The sequence below is a fragment of the Gastrolobium bilobum genome, unplaced genomic scaffold (assembly GCF_033153095.1).
Source record: "Gastrolobium bilobum isolate Gb01-03AN ecotype WA unplaced genomic scaffold, APGP_CSIRO_Gbil_v1 utg17506, whole genome shotgun sequence".
Lineage (NCBI taxonomy): Eukaryota > Viridiplantae > Streptophyta > Magnoliopsida > Fabales > Fabaceae > Gastrolobium > Gastrolobium bilobum.
The window spans coordinates 122,584-147,768 of NW_026896355.1; the positions used below are offsets into that span (position 1 = coordinate 122,584).

The window sequence follows — 25,185 nt, forward strand, 5'->3', positions numbered from 1 at the left end:
TTGTATATTTACTTGACTAATTAATATGTCATTAATGTATATGTATGATTCCTTCTCTAGGTGTGCCTAGAGATTCTTGCTTGTGAGGATATTTGTTGGAGCATATGTACTTGCCTAGGCAAGTGGGATTGAGTATAGCTCTATGAGGTAAGCTCTTTGTTTAGGATGTTCCTCTTCTCTTGTGACTCCACCATAATGGTGGGCATTATGGTTGTAATTGTATGAAAGTATGAGATATATTGTATATGTGCATTCATCCACATTCATATAGAGATTATATGATTCATTATGTTATGATGCACTGATGATGTATCTTATGAGGTTCCTGGCCAGTGAATATGTATGTTGGCTCTTGGGTCATTCCCTTGAGTTATTTCATGCTCTTGAGATATTGTGTGTAGACTGTCTATGACTGGACTCTGGGGGTTATTTCACACTAGCATGTTGGATATGCCAGGTGTTGGCTATTCGAGTACGAGTCCTATAATAGCTAACCAAGATTAGATATGTTGCTATGTTTATGCTATATGATTATATATATGCTCTATATCTTCCTTGTCATGCAAGAAGTAAGTTCAAGGGAATAGATGATTCTCTATAAACCTTGAGCATACTGAGATTGTTGTTATCTCACCCCTTCTTGGGGACATCATTTCAGGTACCTACCACAGTGGTGAGCCCTCCATGGGCAAGGACTAGGCACGTGGCCAGTGGAGTGCCAGTGGATATTTATTTGATAGCATGTTTAGCTTTGATCATGCTATAGTTATGTATTTTGAGATTATGTTAATTGTGTAATAATGCTCATGACTTGTAATTGATGAGCTTATGGAGAATTATGTATTGGTTATGTATTTGTTTAGATGCATGTGTTAGTATATGAACATGTTGTAATTGATGTTTAGTTTTGGGCATGGAGCCTTATGTATGTATTGACTCATTGAGGGAATCAAAGTTCGTGTGGGACTTGCGAGATGTCTGTTTATATCAATTGTGTCTATCAGGATTATCTTATTGAGTGAGATTCTTATCTCCGAGTTATCCGTTAAACAACCGTTATGGTGTCCGTGAGACCCTAGCAGGAATGATACTTGTTGTCATATCCAGTTAGTCAATGGCCACTAATAATGGCTAGTGGGATTAGTTAGTAGTTGTATGTTTTAGGTTCACGCTTACGCAATATCTCATGTGAACAATTTTGAAAATGTTTTTAGAAAATGTTTTGGAAAAAGTTAACTCATATTTTTATAAGACGATTTCATATTTAATAAAAATCAAGTCTTTCGCTGTGTACGCTAAATATCATGTATGTTAACAACCGGAGTACTACGGGGGATTACATGACCCAATCTAGCAAGTCTTGCACCCCCTCCTATACGGAACCACCCATCCTATGCGGGGCTCACTACATTTGGTAATATATTTCAAAATTGCATTATTCTAGTAATTTTATTTTGAAAAATACATGTTATGGGTAATATATATATATATATATATATATATATATATATATATATATATTTATATTTGGATAACAGATATTAGTGAATCATAAGTTTTTTTTTATTGAAAAAAATTAGGCTAAAAACTAACCGTGTCATCCCAAAATCAAGATAATCCTACCGTTAATTACAAAAAAAATTATAAATAATTTATTAATGATGATCTCTGGCAGAATTTGAATCCCAGCTAACATAAGTTTTATTGATGTCGTCTACGTACTTTTTTCAGTTCTATGATTTGTTGTTGGCATTGGCTATAATAAGTTGTAGTTATTACGTGAATATTTAAGGAATTGATTTATTTAAGTTATATAAATAAAAAAAATTTATTTCTCTATATTGATGCAAAGACAATACTTCAACTTCAATTCTTTTAAATGATGTATAGGTAATAAATTTATTCAACAAGAATTGATAATTTCTGCTGTTTCATAGCCATAGTTTTATAGAAAAATTTCTCTTAAAATAAGTTGCAGAGATTGTAATGGGTTCTTTAATTTGCCCCTGTGCGGATAGAGAAAAAAAAAAGTTTTGAGAATTTAAGAGAAGATCACAGCAAGACAATCCATTTCTCATTAACAACAATAGGTGTCAAGTGAAGATGCATTGACATATGCTGTTGAGGCATCATATCATATATAGACCGGTAGACTTGAATTTTATTCATATAAGATCTTACTTACACATTCGATCAAGCACTCGGGATGTATTTTGATTGTTCAGTTCTTTGAGGATATGAAAAAAAATCAAAACCTCTACCCCCTCTCGATCTATCCAAGGGATGGAAGGGCAGTAGAGGCCTTTTGTTCCCTCCAATCAAGCATTAGCACCTCACAATACATAATTAATATGCTTTCTTTTATCTTATGTCTTTCTTTCGTTCATGGTTCAATATTCTGGTTCCTTAGCATAGAGGAACCATGCGTACTAATCTATGTTGAACTTGTTGGTTGCTATAAAAATGGAAAATGCCTCATAGTGCGATTTTAATTACTTATTTACGTAATTGGAAACAGCCAAATAGGTTTACAACGAAACATAGAAATCCATCACGGGTCCAATTCGGGTACCTAAAAAATTGAAGAATAACAAAACAAGCAATTGATACAAAATTGTTTCGAAGATAAATCGAAAGCTAAGTAGTGCTAATTTTAAATATTCTCTTAGGAAAAAATAATGATGTCAACTATGGTTTGTGAATATAGCAATATAATTTTATAAATTCATTCGGTCTGAATGCTACATGAAGAACATAAATTCAATGAAAAAAATTGGAAGATCTAGATGTAGAAAATCATAACATCACTGACTCAACAAATATGAATTTCTAATATATGATATATCCACTCACGCGGTAATTTATTGTGTAATAATTTTATGTTAGTTTATCTTTATATATATATATATATATATATATATATATATATATATATATTAAATTATTGTACTTTTATTTAAAAATAACTTAATTTTTTCAATTGTACTCTTGCTCAAAAAGATGATAGAGTGAATTTAAACTCTCGTTTCTAAAAGTACAAGTTTTGGTTTAAATTATTTTCTAATTTAATTGCATATAATATTTTTTATTTTAATATTTTATTGTTGGCAAAAATTTGACTGAGTATTTAACTTTCTTTAGAAACTAAAATACCGTTTCTTTAAATAATGAGAAATTATTTTCTCATGTTGTTAGAAATTATTTTCTTATATTATGAGATATTGAAACTCGTGCTATCTTTTTTTTTTTTTTTTGTAATAAGTGGTAAGACCTATTATTTATTGTGTTTATAATATAAGAAATATTCTTTAATGTGAAATGAGAAAAAAGAAATCTTGAATAATATTCTAAAGAATTGTTGACTGACTTTCTTATTTTGTGGATATGTGACTAAGATGCTTTAGGACCCGCAAAACTACAAGGCATTGAAGAAAACAAAAGTGCATTGTCACGTACGTAAACCTAAAATAGTGAAGGGAACGGAAAATTCATCCAAATCCCAATGTACAATCACTTATCCTTTTTTTCATCAACTTGGGTGCGCAAAAAGTAGAATAAAATTATCATCTTGTCTCCTCTTCAGGTCTCTGTAGATTCTTTGACCTATCTATCTTGAACAAATCACAATTACTTAGCCATATGCAAGCACCTTTGATATCCTTTTTCTTCTAGAGTTTCCTACGCCACTAGTTTATCTTGATGTTGGTTATATTTTGTTTTAAATATCTATTAATAATTTATTTATTACCTAAAAACATTAAGTAAAAAAACTATAGTTTAAAACATAAAAAGATTTAAAGTATTTAATATATAGGGTAAAATCATGGTATACTTTTAATCTTGATTATTGATTTTATTTATATCTAATGATTTAATTTATTAAATATTTGAATAGTTAGATACAAGTAAATAAATAACCAAGATTTGGTCTAAAACATTTTATTCTTATACCGATGTAAAAATAATCCTCTCTCTTGTTATATATATACTGTCACCCAATCAATTGATTTTACTTAATGTCAAATTAACTAGTATTAAGTACTTAAAATATGGAAAATCCTTTAGTCTCATTTACATTTAATAAATTATTTTGTAATTAGTACAGTAAAATAAAATTTTATTAAATTATGAAATTATTAACTCATCAATAAAAATTGATATTTATTATTGAGATATTGTAATTTGTAATTAGTACAGTTTAAAACCCATAAGATTATTGATTTTAATTTGTAAAATTCAATCTCTCTGCTCTCTCTTCCCCCACCCCTCCCAACTTTTTTTTGTTTTTTTTTTTGTTTTTGCAAGATTTCTTCAAATTAATCAATAACCAATATTGTTAGGGATGTGACATTTGGTCAAAGTATCACTACCAGGTTTTGCAATTAGTTGTCGCTAATTAAGAATTGCCTAGTCATTGTTTTCCTCAAAAAAGGTATGCCTATGTGTCTTTCTCACATGCTCCCCAACATGGCTTCGCCTAATTTGGTTTTCTTTCTATTTGTTAACGTACGTGATGAATAAAAAAGGATATGCATGCTAGCTCCTAACTTTACAAAATTATCAAAGAAAAATATTACCAATAAAATGTGAACGCTTGAAAAGTTAACTTTGATTTTTGATATAAAGAAGCGGAGACTGTGGAACTTATCATTGAGTTTATGCACAAAATGGTTGCACATGGGTGAGCAATGATATTCCATAAACAAACTATTTTATACATAAATAAAAGGTCGTATAAGTTAATTTTTTTGTTTGTTTGGAAAACCGTATAAGTTCAAATTAGATAATAATAAAATAATCTGCTTCAAATTACATTCACATCCCCAACATACCTTCAACTTATATGTTTACTCTAACCATCATCAATAATTTATTTGGTAAAATAGGTTTAAGGTTTGAAATATTGTTAACCAAGGTAGTTTACACAACTAATAGTGATTGGTGGAAGTAAAAATGAATTGTGATCTTAAATAAACTTTATTTACAATATTAGAGGTTCCAATCATAGAGTTATCACTCTAATAGTGACTTTACCTAATCACTACCCCTTACGCGAAGGATTTTTCTTGAGGTATATATCTGAAAATACCTAATCAAAGATAAAAAAAATGTACTTCATATAAATCTCCAAAATAAAATAAAAAACCTAGTTCACATAATAAAGTTAAGGGTTTGTAATTTTAATTTTTTTCAGGATTACAATAGTCTTTATTATTATAATTTTTTAATCTTTCCATCCAAGACGACATTGTTTCGGTTAACAAAGGTTTTTAAAGTAACATTATTCTCTAAATTCTCTAACTTGACTACGGTAGAATTAAACAAGAAAAGGTGGGGGGAAAATGTCATATAAGTAACGAATTTCATATAAGTAAAGAATTGCATTAAAAAAGAACAGATATTTTCATCGTACTAATTAGATGATTACAAATTTGTAACTGATGACAATCATTAATTATCTGAGTAAAGAGTTTCATTATGATTTGGTTAAATTTGTCAGTTAGAATACAATGTAATAAAAAATTATAACAGAAAATATACATACCCATAATAATGGAAAATGTTAACGTTTTACCGCAAAAATTGGGAAGGAAAAAGTAGACGCAATCACAATGTTCATTCGGATATACTTCGTTAATTATCTAATTTCACAAAGTAATTTTTTTTTTTTCATTTTCCTGAACAAAAAATGACTTACGTTCAAATCCGTGTGGTAAACTAAAAATGAGTTTTTTATTTTTTATTTTAGCAACAACCATTAGTTCAAGTGGTAAGGAGCTTGTTCCTCTTATCCAGGAGAAAATGATCTTAAAAGAGCCATATTCTGTAAGAAATCTGACAGTATTCGAATCAGATTAGTTGAGTAATCGACAAACTGATGGTATATAAAAAAAAACAGAATTTCAAGTTTACAACAACAAAAAATAGAATTTTTTATTTTGTTTTCACAATATTATATCATTATAAATCTGAGAAGGAGGAGCAGAGCATGCAGCCAAATGTAGACTGAACAGATATTGATCATAGCACCCACATAATTACTAATGATAAATCTAAGTAGTTTATTCGACAAGATCTTACATTCTATGCACTCTGAATGGGACCTAATGATCAACAAAAAGGACTTGGAGCTCTTCCACCTGCAATGATCATTAGAATGTGCAACTAAGTAATTCATATGACTTTTTTTTTTTTCTTCCCCCTATTTGGGCTGATCAAATTATTGAGGAAGACCTACAAATAAAATTTTGATGCGGATATACACATATATCACATGATTGCTGAGGACTATGGAGAGTCTCTATATGATTAGTTCCTTGTTCATTGTACAATCTCATGATTTGAAAGAAAAGATCACATGCAACAACTTTGGACTAATATGAGGGGGGGTTATTTGAGTACCGGACACAATATTAAAACTGAGCTTTGGCTAAATTCAAAACAAAGCACAACTAATTTGATTTGGGAATAATCATGAAATGGGGCATCTAAGAGAACATGCTCATCATGGGTCATTTAGATTTCTAATTATATGACCCACTAATTAATTATATAATCCTCTTTACTAATTAATTATATAATCCTCTTTACTTCTCCAGAAATAATATTTATATATATAAATGGGAAAAGTGTGTATTATTTTAAAGGATGTAAAGTTGTGTCGTTTTAAGTGAGAGAAAGAGATAGATAAAGGAAGAGAGAGAGTGAAAAAAATATAAAAATGTGAGTCCCACCTTTTTGTGAGAGTGAAATGACACAAATTGTATCATTTAAAAGGCCAAACACTTTTCCCTATCTAAATATAGGGAAAATATTTTCTCATGTCATAGGAGAATTGTTTTCTCCTACTAGTGACCCTTCGATTTGCGTGTAATATTTTCTTTTGCTTTTTTAATTTTTTAATAAATGTGGACCCCACATAAGATATGTCTACAACATGAAAAAATTTTCTCCTACCACATGAGAAAATCGAAACCTATAAATATATATACATCCTAATCTTTCCCTCCCATCTTACCTCGTCTTCCTCCCATCATTTGAAACTCATTAACACCCACAGTTTAGTAGTATGTCTGGACCCCCCCCCCAGAGAATAATTAAGTGATGGATTCCGTTGCCCTTTGTAACCTTTTCATTACTGACTAAGTATTTGTTTATTTTTATCATATCTAATAGATTAGATTGCTCAGTTGTGACATATAACTTCAAGTCTAGAATAGAAGAGCTTTTACATATATGGATAACTTAACAAAAAAAAAATAAAGAAATAAAAATTCAAGAGGGCACGTGTTGGCACTTGGCAGTCATTCATAGAGAAATTTCTAAAATACTCCCAAGGTGCATCCCACCAAAGGGATGATTACACATCGACTGACATCTACTGAAGAGGATAAAAAACTAATTTTAATATTATATCATAATTATGTACTCTCCAAATTACATAGTTATAATACTTGTGTAGCGTCGGTGTTTGGTGCAACTATCCTACAAAAAATGCTCTCTATTCATAGAAAGAAGGGCATAGACGGAAAAAACGATAATGGTATGGTGACAATGAGGGTTTTGGAGAGTTAGGTCTCTCTTATTTAAACCATGTACTCACATGCCCATTCCTCACAACAAAACAAACACCGAAACTAAAACAGAATAGAGGAATATCAAAGAGTGACTATAAACTAAAGCTGCATGCTAACTTCATACCATTCCTCTCTTTCCATTGTTTCCATTCTTCTCTATCTATTCACCTTCTAACCTTACTTATAATCGTTCTCTTTCGTTCACGTACCAAAACTCATTAAAATCTGGTCTCTTACGTGCTTGTGATCAACCTCAACCACTAGCTTGATGATGAAACCGTTCACTTCGTCACCATCATCCTCAAACTCCAACAAGGCCAAGAAGAAACAAACCGCCACAACACAAGAACAAGAACAACAAAAACAAAATGAAACTTCATGGGGAGGTAGGTACCTTGGCGTGAGGAGGAGGCCATGGGGAAGGTATGCAGCGGAGATTCGAGACCCCTCCACTAAAGAGAGGCATTGGCTCGGGACATTCGACACCGCAGAAGAGGCCGCCTTGGCTTATGACACGGCGGCCCGCTCCATGCGCGGGTCGCGTGCCCGAACCAACTTCGTCTACGTAGACACCCCGCCTGGTTCATCCGTCACTTCCATTCTTTCCCCGGAGCAACAAGCACAAATCCATCACCAACCTCAAGAATTCACATATTTCTCTGACCCGAACCAGTTTACCCAACAACCCGACCCGAATTCACAAACCTCAATTGGCGGGTACCCGGGGATGATGGGTTCGGTAACTTGGGCTGCACCGGAAGCGGCATCGTCCGGTGGCTATAGCTATAGTCATGGTTATGCTAATCAGATTGAAGGATGCAACAACACTGTTGATGGCTCCCATTTTCACCAACTGTTTGATGATGGTGAAACTCAGCTTCCACCATTGCCACCGGATATTACAAGCTCCATGGGTTATGAGATGGGTCATGGGTTTTATGGAGACAATGCTGGGTATTCTCATCAAAGTTCCGATGTTAGTACAAGCGGGTCGGGTTACCCGTATTTGGGGTTTGAATCGGGTGAATATGTGCATAGTCCCCTTTTCAGTGCAATGCCATCAGTGTCAGATAATGTGGGAAAAGAAACTGAGGATTTTAATTTGGGAAGCTCTTCTTATTTCTTCTGAGATGAGAGTTTATCAACGGAGGAATTTGCATGCTGCGATTTCGTTGTTTCTATGTGTGTTTTGTGAGGGGTGTGTGGTTTGTTGTTAGTATGTTATTATTATATGTAAAGTATATATTGCGGGGAGTGTTTTTTTTATTTCATTTTGTTGGTTGGGTCGTGAGGAAGAGACATGGAAGGGGCATCAATGGATAAAAGCAAATCAAGAAAATGATGATTTTGATGTGTACTTGGGCTTTGTGGAGCAGAGGCTTGTAATGGGCCCTCTCTTTCAAGGCGTTTCCTTCTTAAGTTGAATTTTAATTTTAATATTTTTGGTATCAATTGGGTCCATTTGGATTATTTGCAATCTTGGGTCAGATTTCAAAAATAGCAGTACCCTTTGACCCTTTCTAGTTTATATGGTCGGAAAGAGACAAGTATTTACAAAATGGAGCTTGATTCATTATTATAGGATCTTTATTAGGAGCGACACAAAATTGTTATTTGCATAAGACAACCAATTGTTACTCGGCACTGTTATTATTAATTTATTTTGTTTTTTAAATTTTGTTCTAATTGGGTTACTCATTCATTCTAAAGAAAAAAAAAACCGATAACCTAAATCTCAAATTTATTTATTGAATAAATAAGCTAGCTACAAGACATTGTTAGTCAAGTTCTTTCAATAAATTTAAGTGAATGAATAGAGTTTTAGGGCCTTTTATGTGATGTATAAGGTCTAATAGTATAAGATTATACTATACTTTATGATTTTTTTAGTTGTTTGTATGATCATTGTATATTATAAACTTGTACAACATAATCCCTTAGTACATCAGAATGATGTATAATTTAATCAGGTCTATGGGAAAATTAGACTTGATAAGAGGTTGATGTTTTAGGTTAATCCCTTCATATTTTCTCTTTGCCATTGTAACCCTTCTATCCCTTTTCTTCTTTTCCCCCCTCTTTCCCCCTGTAATTCCCCTTTTGTTCTTCTTCCCATTTTCTTCTTTTTCTCCCACTTTCACCAAATATTGAGTTTAATGACGAAACATTAATCCATTGGCTAAATAGAAAGAAGAACGAACATAAGGATTGCGAGAAAATACTTTTCTTTTTTCTTAATTTTATTTAACCAAAACAACCTAATAATAATAGGGTTCTCCAAGCCTTAAATAGGCAAAATAATATAACAAAAAAGTAAAGGACTATAATCATGCGCAATCAAAGGAGATAAAACACAATCTAACGCACACTCAAACATAATCTAAAAAATAACAAAAAGGGAAATAATTAACAATTATTAAAAGCCCTAACTGTGGAATAAATTATAGAAAAGCTCAATCCAAGTCAGTCACCCATGTGCATTATCCTCCCCTGCCAAAAGAAGATTCGTCCTCGAATCTAACGGGGCTTCATGGTTACTCTTGCACCTTATGCCCTCTTCATCATCATGATAAGGAAACAAGTCAGCAACATTGAAAGTATTAGAAATATTGTATTCCCCAAGAAGTTCAATATTGTAAGCATTGTTGTTGATCTTCCCGAGCACTCTGAAGGGACCGTTAGCTCTAGGTAGTTTGTCAATCCTGTTAGCCAGAAAATGTTCCTTCCTAAGGTGGATCACACCATATCGCTTTCCTTGAAAATGGCTTGATTTCTATGCCTGTCAGCTTGCTTCTTATATTTCTTATTCTGCTTCTGAATATGATCATGAGCCCGTGAATGAAAAAACTCATTTTGCTCCTCAGTGCTCATCCTATATGTAGCTTTGTTAGGAATAACAGCTCCTGATACAAGGTCAATACAGTACAGGATGTCTATCATAGGTGGCAATTCAGATGACATCTCCTCGGGAACCACATCAACGAAGTCCTCTAGCAATGGCTTAACCTGCAAAGAAATGTCAGAAACACCAGAATTTTGTTCTATCACAACACAAGCAAATATCTTAATGGCATTGGTAGATTCCTCTTGGGAACCTACTATGGACAACATAATGTTCTTCGCCTTTTCTTCAATTCAAATGGACCCAAGGTAATAGTTAGTCCGTCCTTCTTGAAAGTGTAAGTATTTTTGAAGCCATCGTGCTTCGTCTTCCTATCAAATTGCCACGGCCTCCCTAATAAAACATGACACACATCCATCGGAATCACATCGCACCACATCTCATCAGTGTACCTTTTGCTGATAAAAAATTGCACGAGGCACTTTTTGTTCACCTTCTCCTCACTTCCTTCCTTCAGCCAATAAAGCTTGCAGGGTTGTGGGTGTTCCTCAGTTTTTAGCCCTAACTTCTTGACCATGGTAGTAGAGAAAACATTCTCGTAGCTTCTCCCATCAATGATCATACTACACACCTTGCCACTGCTGGTGCACTTTGTATGGAATATATTGTGTCGGAGCCATAACTCGTCATCAGCTACGTCAACACTTAGAACGTTCCGAACAACCAAGGATTCTCCAACATCACCATAGATACTCTCACCTTCTTCAAACCCTCCATCCACTTGATCTTCTTCATACTCATCATAGGTGGGGCCTATAACATCGGCTTGATATCGACAAGAGTAACATACTGTCGGTTTGGACAATCAGTAGCGAAGTGTCCTAGACCTTGACAATTGAAACACCTTTTCGCCGCAGTCCCTATCTTGCCTGCTTCACCATTGGTCGCTCCCCTCTTGCTCACTAGTTTCAGGTTAAAAGGTTCCTTCCCTGCACTAGTGTTGGTTAGAATTTTAAAGTACCTCTTCTTCTCTTACACTGCTCCTCTACCTTTAAAGTTAGTCGACATATATCCTCATATGACAAATATTGTTGCAGGTATACAACATCTGATATCTCATTCCCAGTCCTCCTAGGTAACGAGCAACTAATTGCTCGTCCTCCTCTGCGATATCACTGTACATTCACAGATAATCAAACTCAATTGTACACTGTTCAACTGATAGGTCTTGCTGCTTAAGATTATGGTATTCAACAAATGCCCTCTATCGATAATGAATAGGTGAAAAATTTTGTTGCAACAATTTCTTTATCTTAACCCAACTCCTGATCTTTGACTTTCCTTCTTTGTTTCGCTGCTTCTTAATATGTTCCCATTAAATTGAGACATGCTTCCTTTGTTTGATAGCGACCAATTTGACCTTCTGCTCTTCTGTCAAGTCTCTGATATCAAAGACTCTTTCGATGGTGTGTAACCAATCGATGAACTCATCTGGATGAGTGGTACCCTCGAATTTTGTAATCTCAATCTTCACCCCAATATTAGCAAAAAAAGGATTGATTTTCAGGTTAACTTCGTCCTTGTCGCTTTTGATTTCATTTCCATAACGATTTTTCGCTCCTTCCTCCTCATTAAATGATCTTTCAGATTCCCTTCCTTTATCTGACTCGTGCAACTGTGTTTAGGCAAATAGTGGTTTGAGCTCTTGAATTCGTCTACCTTGTTCTGTCATTGTAGCGGCCATTGCTACAATTGTGGCATCTCGCGCGTCGATGTGTAGTTGTTCACTGTCGTCATTAAGGGGTGTTACCACGCCCTCTGCCGCCGCCGTCGCCTCGACCCCGTCGCCCACGACGTCGACCTCGATTGCCATTGTTATGTTCAGCCATTTATGTGACAACCAGAGCTTTGATTACCATATAATGCCGAAGCAGTAACTAATTGGCTAAACAGAAAGAAGAACGAACACAAGGATTGCGAGAAAATATTTTTCTCTTTTCTTAATTTTATTTAACAAAAAATAACCCAATAATAATAGGGTTCTCCAAGCCTTAAATAGGAAAAATAAAATAACAAAAAAGTAAAGCACTATAAGCATGCACAATCAAAGGAGATAACGCACACTTAAACATAATTTAAAAATAACAAAAAGAAAAATTATTTACAATTATTGAAAAACCCTAAACTGTGGAATAACTTATAGAAAAGCTCAATCGTCACCCAGGTGCACCAGAGTTCGTTTCTCTTTCCCATCACCTCCGCTGGTCTACACCACAACAACAATTCCAAAGACCCAAACATTGAAGCATTAGCCTTCAAATGCCTCACAAAACCCCTCCAAATTACTCCCTTTACACCCACATAGTAAAAAATTGCACCTACACCTTCCTCATCGACCCTCATTTCGTCTACTTTGCCATCTCCAATCACCCACTCTTCAAATCCCAAACCCTATCATTCCTCAACCGCACCAGGTCCTCTTTTCGTGAAACCCTCGCTAGTTCCGATCATTTCACCCATATCTGTTTTCAGGCCTAATTTGATTTTGTTTTCCATGATGTGCTTCATCTCGATTCCGTTGATGGGAAGAGATCCGCGAAGCGGCCTATGAAGCCTGCTGAAGGGTTGATGAAGAAGAAGAGGCTTCATGAACCCAATGGAATGATTGATGCTAAAGATGCTGTTATGGTTGATCTTTGTGACGACATCGTTTTGTTGCCGGTTGCGAAGAGTACTGTCAACGATCGCCAGAAGGACAAGCATGTGTGGAAGAAACACATGTGGGTTGTACTCCTTATCATGTTTTAATGTTTTTACGTTAAATGTGGATAAGTTATGTACATTTATTTTTAAAATAATGTCGATTTGGGTTGAAAAATTAAAAAATTAAAATAAAAAAGATTATTATAATCCTGAAATAAATTATAATTATAAAAATACCTTAATTTTTGCCTTAAAAGAATGTCGTTTTGGGTTCAATATAGATAAGTTATCTACATTAACAGTAGAAAAAGCTAACCATACTTATTATACATAGAAATACTTAGAAAACAAATTTTAAATGATTACGTACCAAATTACAAGTATTGATAAATGATTTTGTTACAAATTTAGTTTGTATATCGGTTACAAATTCTAAAGTGGGTCGTGACAGTGCGCGAATATACTTTTTCTTTTAATATCGTTGGAAGTTTTATCTTTTTATCGCTAGCTGTTGTATTATGTGATTATGTAACGTGTTTACTTTTTTTTTTTTGGTAATCTTGTTATGTGTTTACTTTAATATATGTGTCATGAAACAATTTAATCATAATAAAAATATGTATTTTAATGTTTTAAATTTGTTAGATGCTTAGTGTGTGTATATATATGGGCTTATCATTTCACAAGTAGCCGGAGATAAAGTTATCTCCGGCTACTAAATCATAACCGTACAAAGATGGATTAATGGTGATAAAGGAAGAGAGAGAAAAGGGAAATCATAACCATTCAAAGGTGAATCAATACATATAAGAAAATAAATAATCAAAACGACGTAGTTCTGAAGTGGCTGGAGATAAATTTATCTCAAGCAGCTTAAGAAATGTTTTTTTTCATATATATATATATATATATATATATATATATATATATATGGGTCAGGATCATTTTACACCAGTGTAAGTTACACTCCTAATCTTGTCTGTTAATCCCACTTTTATCTAAAGACTCAAATTTTTTAATAATGTGAGCTATTAGATGTATGTGGATCAATGATCAAGATTGAGTGTAAGACTTCTAACTCTTACACTGGTGTAAGAATATCTTGCCTCATATATATATATATATATATATATATATATATATATATATATATATATGAAAAAATGTGTGTCATTTTAAATGACATACTTTGTGTCCTTTTACTCTCATAGAGAGGTGTGATCCACACCTGTAAAACTTTTTCCACCCACTCTCTCCTATTATTTATCTCTTTCTCTCACTTAAAATGACACAACTTGTGTCCTTCAAAATCATACACACTTTTCCCAAATATATATATATATATATATATATATATATATATATATATATATATCGATCAATGTTTCTCATTATCTCCTACACACACATAAAAGTATGTGAGGTTCATGATTTCTTTTTCTCTTTGTTCTTCTCACATGGCCACACATAGGTCTATATATGTGGATTAATGTTTCTCATTATCTCCTACACAAACATAAAAGTATGTGGGGTCCATGATTTCTTTTTCTCTTTGTTCTCCTCACATGGCCACACATGGGTCCCACATACTTTTATATGAATGTAGGAGATAAAATTATCTCCCATAACATAAGAAAAATAACCCTATATATATATAGGGAAATATATCTCTCATGTAGTAGGAGAAATTTTTTTCTCCTACAATGAATTAACACTATGGACTACGAGTAATACATAGTTATAATTTTGAAAGCTATTTTTTTCTCTCTTTAGTGGCTGTTGGCTGACTTTTTGAGGCTGTCGGCTGACATGGCGGAGAGAGAAAACCAACTTTAATATTACAACTATGTACTATCCGTAGTACATAATGTTAATTCATTGCAGGCGAAGTTTCTTCTCCTCCAACAAGAGAAGTTGGGGACCTATATATATGTGTGTGTGTGTGAGAGAGAGATAGGATCCTTTGACACCGGTATCAAACTTTGAAATTTGACACCAAATCCTAACTGTTGATTTTCGTCAATCAACGATTATAATTTCCATTTTAATTCTCAATAAATGATAATCGTTGATTGACAGAAATCAACGGTTAGGATTTGGTGTCAAATTTTAAAGTTTGACACCGTGTCAAAAGATCATATATATATATATGTTGTAAAATATGGATGACTTAAATCATGTTGCCGTTGGCACTAATGATACAACTATCTCCCATTCATCATTTTATAACCACCACACTAATGGAGCATTACTCCCTCATTCATGGTTGTAGTCTTATACATTGACATTGTTTGTATTGGATATCTAAGTTGAATGAGAATAAGGATTTTACCCCATTTGTCTTCTCTACACTTTTTCTTTATCTTTTTCTCCCCATGTTTGTTGTCTTTTACTAAATGAAAAGAAATTTTCAGGGTAGCTCTAAGATCACATGAAAAGAAAAATTTGGAGCAGTTCCCTTTCATATTATAACTATGTACTATTAATTATCACTTTAGCCTTGGGCTATGTTTATAAGATTAAAACTAGTGGGGTCGTTAATCTAGGAGACTTTACGACATTGATTAAGAAAATTGACATCTACCATTCACATATAATAAGTGGTAATGTGTATTTGAAATTAAGTATCCTCATACTCCTAAAGTAGAAGTAGTGTCTCCTCTCCTGAAGTAATAATGAGTGCTTGAAAATCCTTATTGGGTATTTGAGGAATTATATCATCTTGCCCCTAAAGTAGCAGTGATGAACTAATATTAGGCATTTGACAACGTATATCCTCCTACTCCTACAATAGTAGTAAGGGTTTAAAAAATAATCTTATCTAGTATTTGAGAACCTATATACTCATGCTCCCGAAGTAGCGATGAGTGTTTTGGCAATCCTTATTATTAATTTAAGGTTTTTTATTATGTTATGACAAATATTGAAAAATTAAAATTCTACATATTTGAATCGAGTGAAAATAATTATAATTTTAGACTCGTTGGTTCAAAAGCATTGCTTGAAGAAAATGCCAAATCTATGAAAAATTCTAGCTATTTTGAGGGCTATGAGCACAAGCAATGATATAACCCTTGAAGCGATGATAGAAAATCCAATATTGAGTCAAATCATAAAAAGAAAAGAAGCCAAACAAAAGTGGATAATGAAATGAATATGGATATTTAAAAAAAAAAGTCAAGAATGGTGAATTTCACACCATTAAAAATACGCCTATATTATATACATTCTGAAGGATAGCCCAAAATGAATAAATTTTCTTGGTCATTATTCTTATGAATATATATGCTATAGTTCCTGAAGAACTATAACTCCAGACCATGATTAAAATGATCTAACCGATCTGATGAATAATTTGAAATAGAATATTCAGAATTTTTTTTTTTATAATTCCTCTTGAATATGCTCTAGAAGTAGTAATATCAAGAAAATACGCCCATATAGTTTGGCCAATGGGTTAAACCACATTCCCTGAAGTGAATGTTCCAAACTATAATTTTAGACGTGATAGAAGGCTTCAGAAGAGCTTGTATTATATTACCTTGGGAAGCAATCAATGAACGAGATAAGATATCGTAGCAAGAGCATACTAATGAAATAATATTTCATCATCATTTTTATGATGACCTTAAACTCAAATATTTATGGCAAGAGATTCATTAGATCCTGTAGTATTTTGATTGATTTTGTGTCATTCCTTGAAGTGAATGCAATATAATTAAATAACCATGGATATGGTTGTGGGCATGTCTGCATCAATATTTGCAATAGCTTTAGAAGAGCTGATTATTTATTTAGATGAATTAATTTAGTGGATTATTGATGTGCCTCTGACAAGTGTGGTTTTCTGTGTTAAAATTGATAAGAATTGAGTCACAAAAGAGCAATTTAAATATATATTGCTAATTATATTAATTTTTTCTAATTCAATAATATTTCTTACCTATTAGTTGTGTTTATACAGGAAAAAGGAGTGAAAATTACAAATTATAAAAAGCCAGTAGACGCGACTCCACACAGATGTATCACAGTACAATGGACAGCAACATGGCGCGGACCGGCACCAAACTGGCGCAGACTCGCGCCAGTTTCCGGATTTCACAGCGGTACTTTGGAAGTGGCGCCAACTGGCGCCGGATTCTGGAAAAACTAAAAAAACATGTCAGTAGCATGGCACCACTTGGCGCCCAAAATGAAACAAGCATGGCGCCAAGTGGCGCCCAAAGTGAAGCAATTAATGGCACCAACATAAAGCAAAAGTCCACGCCATTGTGCGCCCAAAATGAAGAAGAATGGCGCCAATTTGCAACAAGGGTGGCGCCAATTTGTAGCACTTTGTGTCAGTGGTGTGGCGCCAAGTAGCGCCACTATGGCACCTACTGGCGCCACCTTACGAGAAAGTTGTTCCGACTTTTTGCAATTGGGCAGTGGCGTGGCGCGAAGTGGCGCCACATCGGCGCCGGTTTGCGGGAAAATTATACCGTGCTGTGCGAGGGAAATTTTGGAAAAATAGAAGAGACTTATAAATAGGATCCTCATGACAGAATTAGGTATTCAGACTTATTCCATCCAGAAGAGAGACGACGGTGGTGCTCGGCGAGGATTCTGGAGAGCAAGTTCTTCTTCTACTTTCTCTTTAATTTTATGCTTTTTATGAATATTGGATTTTTAGCCATGATTATGCTTGGCTAGTTTATTTTTATTGTAGTTAGGGTCACGAACCCTATGTGAACCCTTGTTACGATGGATTGATTTATGGTTTTTCATTTATATAATTATCTTTATCTTTACCTTGTGCGTATTTTATATCTTCTTTGTTAGACTTGATCAATCTAATAGTTAATGATAGTTTGAGGGTTAGAACCCTAGATAGGAATATTGGGGTTTTCATCTTGAAAGGGGGTAAGATAACAATTACTATGCATGCTAGGAATAGATGTATATTTAATTGCAGGTGCTTAAATTATTGAGTTCATTGCTTAATTCTCATGAGGGGTTACTAAGGGATTAGGATTCCAATTGAGGTTAAAGGGTTAAATTGCCAAGGGATTGGGATTTAACTAATTAATTCTAGATAATAATTTATCTGAGTAATTATATAATTGAATATTGTAAATCAATTCAGAGTAAGAAGTGGGGATCATATGGTGAGTGTGTCCTAGCTACAATGCTTTTCTCATTTTTTACAAATCAAATCATTCTTGTTCTTATTTTTTATTCTTCATTACAGAAAAATTACAAAAACAAGTCTTTATTTTCAGTTCTCAATTTCACACAATTCGACAATATTTGTCACAACCTTTTGAACTCTTCCATTCTTAAAAGGAACAATTAATTGATATTCGACCCAATCCCTGTGGAGACGATACTTTACTTACTATCTATATTACTTGTGCGATCGGTATACTTGCCGGTGAACATCAATTATCCATCTAGTTATATGCCCAAATGATTGTGACCTTAAAGTTCAAACCATAATTAATTTGCAGAATATTGTAAGCAGTTACAAATATTATTATGTGACTAATTATCCCTGAAGGACATTATGTGAATATTATGATTAAAAAGTCTAAAGTACACAAATAATTTTATTCTTTGAGGAAAAACTTCAAAGTGACACCTCTGAAGAGGTCAGTAATAGACTAGAGACTTCATATTTCTTGAAAAGTGGCCCTAGAAGTGGACCCAATATAAAAAATTTATCTCATTAAACTTTGGAAATATGAGGGGAAAATATGAAATAATATTTGTGTTTATGTCTTTTTTTAAAAGAATTACCATGAACCTGAAGTTCACTAGCTCATATGCTTTTAAGTATACTTCTTTCTTAAACTTGTACGTGGATGCGATTCTAATATTTTCCATCTGCGCATTTTTGGTTGCATTATATATGTCCTTATGTCATTTGAAGGTTTAACATTTACGTGAGTTTTTTGAGACTCAATACAGAATCAAGTACTTGGAGCCCCTAATGGGCGATTTGTTTAATACATGATTCGTTTATTAAATATTTAATGAAGGACATTTCCAAACATTAGGGGGAGAAAGCCAGAAGCTTGATGAATCTTGAGAAATTATTTGAATTATTTTGATCCATGTATAAGTATAACTGAACTTGAAGTTCAAATTATCATTAACTTGCAAAATTTAACAAGACAAATCCCAAATATATTTATTGATCACAAATGAGAGACTAAAAAGATTGAGCCACCTGTAGTGGAGAATTTAATGAGATATGTTTGAGTTTAGTCAACGTCGGAAGCCTGAATAGCCTGCAGGGACTAAATACATAAGTCCATGGAAAATAAAAAAGAAGTTACTCATCACGCCTCCTGAAGAGTTTAATCCTGAAGAAAGCAAGCCCGATGAAATAAATGCAGATGCTAATTGCAACAATCGAGGAATATGAAACTACCAAATCTGAATGTCTAGGGAAAGGATGAAGATTTGGTTTATGTTGACATAAAAGTATGAAATAAACCATATTAATAAGGGAGAAAGTATGATAATATTATCTGCCGCTGGCAACATCATTGCCTTCTCAGTAGCTGTTGCTGTCTCAAGAGATAATCTGGATCCAAAACCCAAAAACCATTCAAGAATGCTAGAAGCATTCAGTCTGGAATGAATTGAAGGAGGCAATTAAGAAATAACAAGGGTTTTCACAGAGACCTTACAATAATTATAATTATTATCCAGTAATGAATTCTATTTCGTTCCATTACTTGATCAATATGGCAACTAGGATGCATCTTGAAAAGCATTTAATGGATGTCGTGACTGTAGGGTCACTTGGCGATGATATTTATATGAAAATCCTTGACGAATTCTCCATACCCTATATGGAAAGAATAAAATTCGCAACACATTTAACATTGAGTTGTAAAGATCATTGTATGGTGGTCTCAAACATATTATTGTCTTGACTTGTAGATCGAGCATCCTACAAAAATGGTTATTTTATTACACCAATGTTACTATATAAGTGCCTCAATGATGATCCATTCACCAAAAGTGAATACAGATCCATTTAAATCAAAAGAATCTAACGAGAAAGGATTAGGACCTGAAGCTCCTAATCTTAAGCATCATAGGAACACTAATATTGTAAATGGATGCTATTGATCCTGTTGAATTAATATTAATGCAATTTATTATAGAAGATTACATGATAGTTATTATGGAAAATTGTAAATGTAGCTTCACTTCCGTAGCTTCAGGAGTAGCTTTAGGGCTCAATTGAGGGGGAGTTATACACACTGCACTCTTTTTTCCTTTCCTAAGTTTTTATCCACTGGGTTTTTCTTGGAAAGGTTTTGAACGAGGAAGTCTATACTAATATATGAAATATGGTATGTTAACTATAATATTGTACTTTTTTTCTTTCGCTAATATTTTTTTATCCCATTGGATTTTTCTTAGCAAGGTTTTAACGAGGCATTTCCATAGTGTATAGTCATCCAAGGTGGAGTATTATAAAAATGGATGACTTAAATCATGTTACCATTGGCACTAATGATGCAATTATCTCCTATTTATGATTTTTTAACCACCATACTAATGGAGTATTACTCCCTTATTCATAGTTGTAGTCTTATATATTGACATTGTTTATATTGGATATTTGAGCTGAATGAGAATAAGGATTTTACCCCGTTTGTCTTTTCTACTCTTTGTCTTCATGTCTCTCTTCTTAGTTTTATCACAATATATATATATATATATATATATATATATATATATATATATATATAGGGGTTTACATTTCTGCAGCTGCTGTACGTGCAGCAATCAAATACTTGCCATATATATACTTGAAAACATTAAATGCAGGGAATCATAACCATACAAAGGATGAAAGCATTAAATGTGGGGAATCATAACCATACACTTGTCGTTGCTGTACGTAAAGCGGTTGAAGAAATGATTTTACCTATATATATACATACATACATACATATATATATATATATATATATATATATATATATATATATATATATATATATGAGGTAGGATCCTTTGACACCGGTGACAAATTTCAAATTTGACACCTCATCTTATAGCCGTTAGATAAAAAAAGATCAATGGTGTCACATGCTTATAAGCATGTGATACCATTGATCCTCTATGATCTAACGGCTCTGAGATGAGGTGTCAAATTTAAAATTTGACACCGGTGTCAAAATTAAAATTTAACACCGGTGTCAAAGGATCCTACATATATATATATATATATATATATATATATATATATATATATATATATATAAGGTCCATCTGTTGTCCACTCACAGTATATAAGGTTTTGTCTAGTCACAATATATAAGGTTTTGTCCAGTCACCACATTATAATTATGTATTCCGGGAATACATAGTTATAATATTAAAGTTTATTTTTTCACTTTTCATGTTAGTAGGCAACTTTATGAAGAGAGAGAAAAAAGTATAACTTTCTTTTTTTTGGAGTTACCCAACCCTAATTATCTCTTTGAGACGAGTTGGCTCCCTCCGGTATCCCCATGAGCTTCGACTCTTTGAGCCGGCTATGGGACTAATCCAGAGTGCGGGGGAACAGCGATGGCTAAAGGTTCAGCCCCCTCCCCAAGAATGCATTCAGCGGGAATCGAACACATATCCAACCCCATTAACTCAGCGCCAAGTTACCAACTGAGCTGCACCCATTGGGTAAAAAAGTATAACTTTAATATTATAACTATGTATTCTTTGGAGTATATAGTTATAATGCAGTGACTAGACAAAAGCTTATATCCAGTGATTAGAACCCAATTTTTTTTTCCATATATATATGGGAGGGTTCTTTTGACTCGAGAGTAAGACTTTTAAGTCTTACTCCCCATCTCAGCCGTTGATGGACAAAAATCAACGGTTGTCATTTATAGTTTAATTAATAATTAATTAATTAATATAACTTCCTAAACTATAACCGTTGGATGTACGTAAATCAACGATTAGGATGAGGAGCAAGACTAATAAGTCTTACTCTGGAGTCAAATGATCTATATATATATATATATATATATATATATATATATATATATATATATATATATATATATAAGACTTTACTTTTCTCACGTAATAAGAGATAAATTATCTTATGTTGTGAGACAAACAAAGTGGGGTCCACCATTTTTTTTTTTTTTTTAAAAGAGAGGTAGGTCTTTTTATTTGAGTGTAAACATGAGAGATGAATCTAATACAACATGAGAGTATGATTTTCTCTCTCTCTTTCTTGTGATATGTACGTATTCTAAATGATAAAGTACGAAATTACAAGTATTGATAAAAAAAGTTAATCATTTAAATTATAATAAAATATATGTACATATATATAATAAGGGATAGGATATTGTGACACCCAAGTTATGTTACACCCATGTGACACCCAGTCAATCTCACCGTTAGATCGCTTATGTTGATCCAACGGTTATATTTATTTCCATCTTTGTATGGTCATGATTTCCCAAATTTAAAGTGAAAGCATTAAATATGAGAAATCATAACCATACAAAGGTAGAAATAAATATAAAATATTAAATTTGGGAAATCATGACCATACAAAGATGGAAATAAATATAACCGTTGGATCAACATAAGCGATCTAACGGTGAGATTGACTGGGTGTCACATGAGTGTAACATAACTTGGGTGTCACAATAAATTATAAAATTATGTCTTAATTTTTCAATTAACCATTGTAATTTACACTTTATTTTTAATTTTTAATTTTTTAAAAGTGTGCCTCCGGTTTTAGAATTGTCCAAAGCATGAAACATTAATTTGACTTTGAAAATGAAAGTAGCTTAACCTGTCCAGCGGTCACCATGACCGTGACATCTTCCTAAAAACTGCAGCCACAACATCGTCAACAAAGATTTAAAAGGGTCGACTAATTGGCTATAATTTGATCACCTACTCTTTACCATCATTTTTCAAATCACTTCTTTCCCTCTCTAGTTAATTGTTACCCTTCTCTCCTATATATGCTACATATATATAATGACCCTAAGGACATAGATTAATACCGTTGGTAACAAAAATGGAAACCAAGTTGAGGGCACTTAGCTATATCGTATTTCTTGTGCTGGTAACATGGATTTCAAGAGGAAGAGCTCAAGATAGCACTTGCCTAAACAAGCTTGCACCTTGTTTACGCTACCTTAATGGCACCCAAGACGTACCTGATAGCTGCTGTGATCCATTGAAATCAGTGATTGAATCAGACTCAAAATGCCTATGTAGCTTGGTAAGCAACAAAGGCACAAGGCAAGCTGAGGAGGCAGGTGTTAATATCAATGAGGCTCAGAATTTGCCCGGTAGATGTGGCCAGCATGTGAATCCATTGTCCTGCCTCACAAGTATGCTTTCTTTCTATTACTTTATATATTGCGCATTTTTCATTTTTTGTAGACTGGCTTCTTTATTTTTTTATTTTTTATTTTTATTATATCAGCAAGGGAATTTCTGTTGTAATAAATTATATTCGGATTTGTTGTTTCAGATTCCCCTGGTTCCTCTAACTCAGATCAAAACTCAGCGACCAAGTTGATGCTTGTGACTCAGGGTTTCATAATGATCTCAGCCTTGTCAATTATTGCACATATTTAATCAGCGTTAAGTTAGGGACTTATTACACTTGTCATATTGTGTTGGTGGCGATAGTCAGTAGAGCACATTGATTATTTTTTTTTTTTTTTTTTTTTTTTTTCAGTTTTTCTTTGTCTTCTTGTTATACTTGAGGAGTGACTCATAAATTGTTGAGTATTGAAAAATATAACTATTTATTTATTGGTATTGCTGAGATTTCATGTTATTTACAATGTTGATTACGCCTATTGTTTAACATGGACATGGTGGAAAATTTCTTCATAGTTTTTTTTTAATGCAATACTGAATCTATGAACTCATTTTACTATTAGTCCAATTCTGATGGCTTGCTTCATATGTTTATTTTTGCTTGTCAAATAGATCTTGAACCTTCTATTTCTAATTTGTTTGTCATTAATTAGGGAAACCTTATTTGTAAGAACCCGCACTGTTAAGTTAGAATTTTAGTAATTAATAATAATAAATTATGACTTTAGGGAAATTATTTCATAATTGAAATAGGATAATTATAAGAAAATAATAATTATGAATTAAATCACTTTTCGGAAGAAAAGTGTAAATATTATGCATTTCGCGATAAAAAGGTGTATCGGCGAAACGACCTGAAATATAAAAGAAATTGAGGAAAATTGATATATTAAGTCAGTAATACAAAGTTTAAAAGAAAAGATGAGTGTTAGAGATTTCAAAACAAATACCGGTAGTTTAAGTGACAGACTAAAATGACTAAAACCCCTTAATTTCCTCTCATTCTTCACATAACCTACGTAGCACACACTCTCTAACACTTAGGTTTCTCTTTTCTTCCTCTCCAAGTAAACTTGAGCTTTCTTCCATGAAAATCATCAAAGACACCAACTTTCCTCACCCTTCTTCCCTTGGATGACTTTAAACACTTGAAAGCTTAGGTCTTATGAAAAAAAACCCATTCTTGGAGTGTTTTAGTTTCTGTTTTGTGGGAGTTGAGGGCTGCCATTCTTTGTTGTGTGGAGTGGAGATATTTTCACTAATTAGAGCACTAAGGAACCACCTTTAGGAAGAAAGAACCAACATATACTAAGGGGTTTTCGTGTTCATGGTTGGACAGAGGTTGGGTATGGACTAGAAGCCTTGAAGACTCTTCTTTTTTCTGTTTTTGAAGCTTTGGGTACATGTCTCAACCTTTCATCTTGAGTTTCTAGGAAAAAGATTGTGTCTTGGATATGTAAAATGAGTAAACATGATAACCTAGGTGACTATTAACAAGAATATTCCTAAAAACGCAAGCTTGGACCTCTGTTGGTGGTAAAAATGGAACCTTGATGGATATCTTCGTGTAGAAGGCAAAACTGCACTTCCGTCGCGAAATATTCGGATATGATATTCAGATATTAATATCTGGATATGATATTAGAATATGCACTCGAAGATATCCGGACATTGATCGGGACC

General features: G+C 33.3%; 2 protein-coding genes across 2 annotated transcripts; both read left to right on the forward strand.

Moving 5' to 3' along the window:
• Positions 1 to 7,848: 7,848 nt before the first annotated feature.
• On the forward strand, positions 7,849 to 8,706 carry LOC133299288 (ethylene-responsive transcription factor LEP-like). The gene has a single exon (XM_061498733.1). It carries the CDS (start codon positions 7,849 to 7,851, stop codon positions 8,704 to 8,706), a length of 858 nt encoding a protein of 285 aa, XP_061354717.1.
• Positions 8,707 to 23,185: 14,479 nt separating this feature from the next.
• LOC133299291 (non-specific lipid transfer protein GPI-anchored 30) lies at positions 23,186 to 23,754 on the forward strand. The gene is made up of 2 exons (XM_061498735.1): positions 23,186 to 23,504; positions 23,648 to 23,754. The coding sequence occupies exons 1-2, from the start codon at positions 23,186 to 23,188 to the stop codon at positions 23,752 to 23,754; spliced, it is 426 nt and encodes a 141-aa protein (XP_061354719.1).
• The last annotated feature ends 1,431 nt before the right edge of the window (positions 23,755 to 25,185 follow it).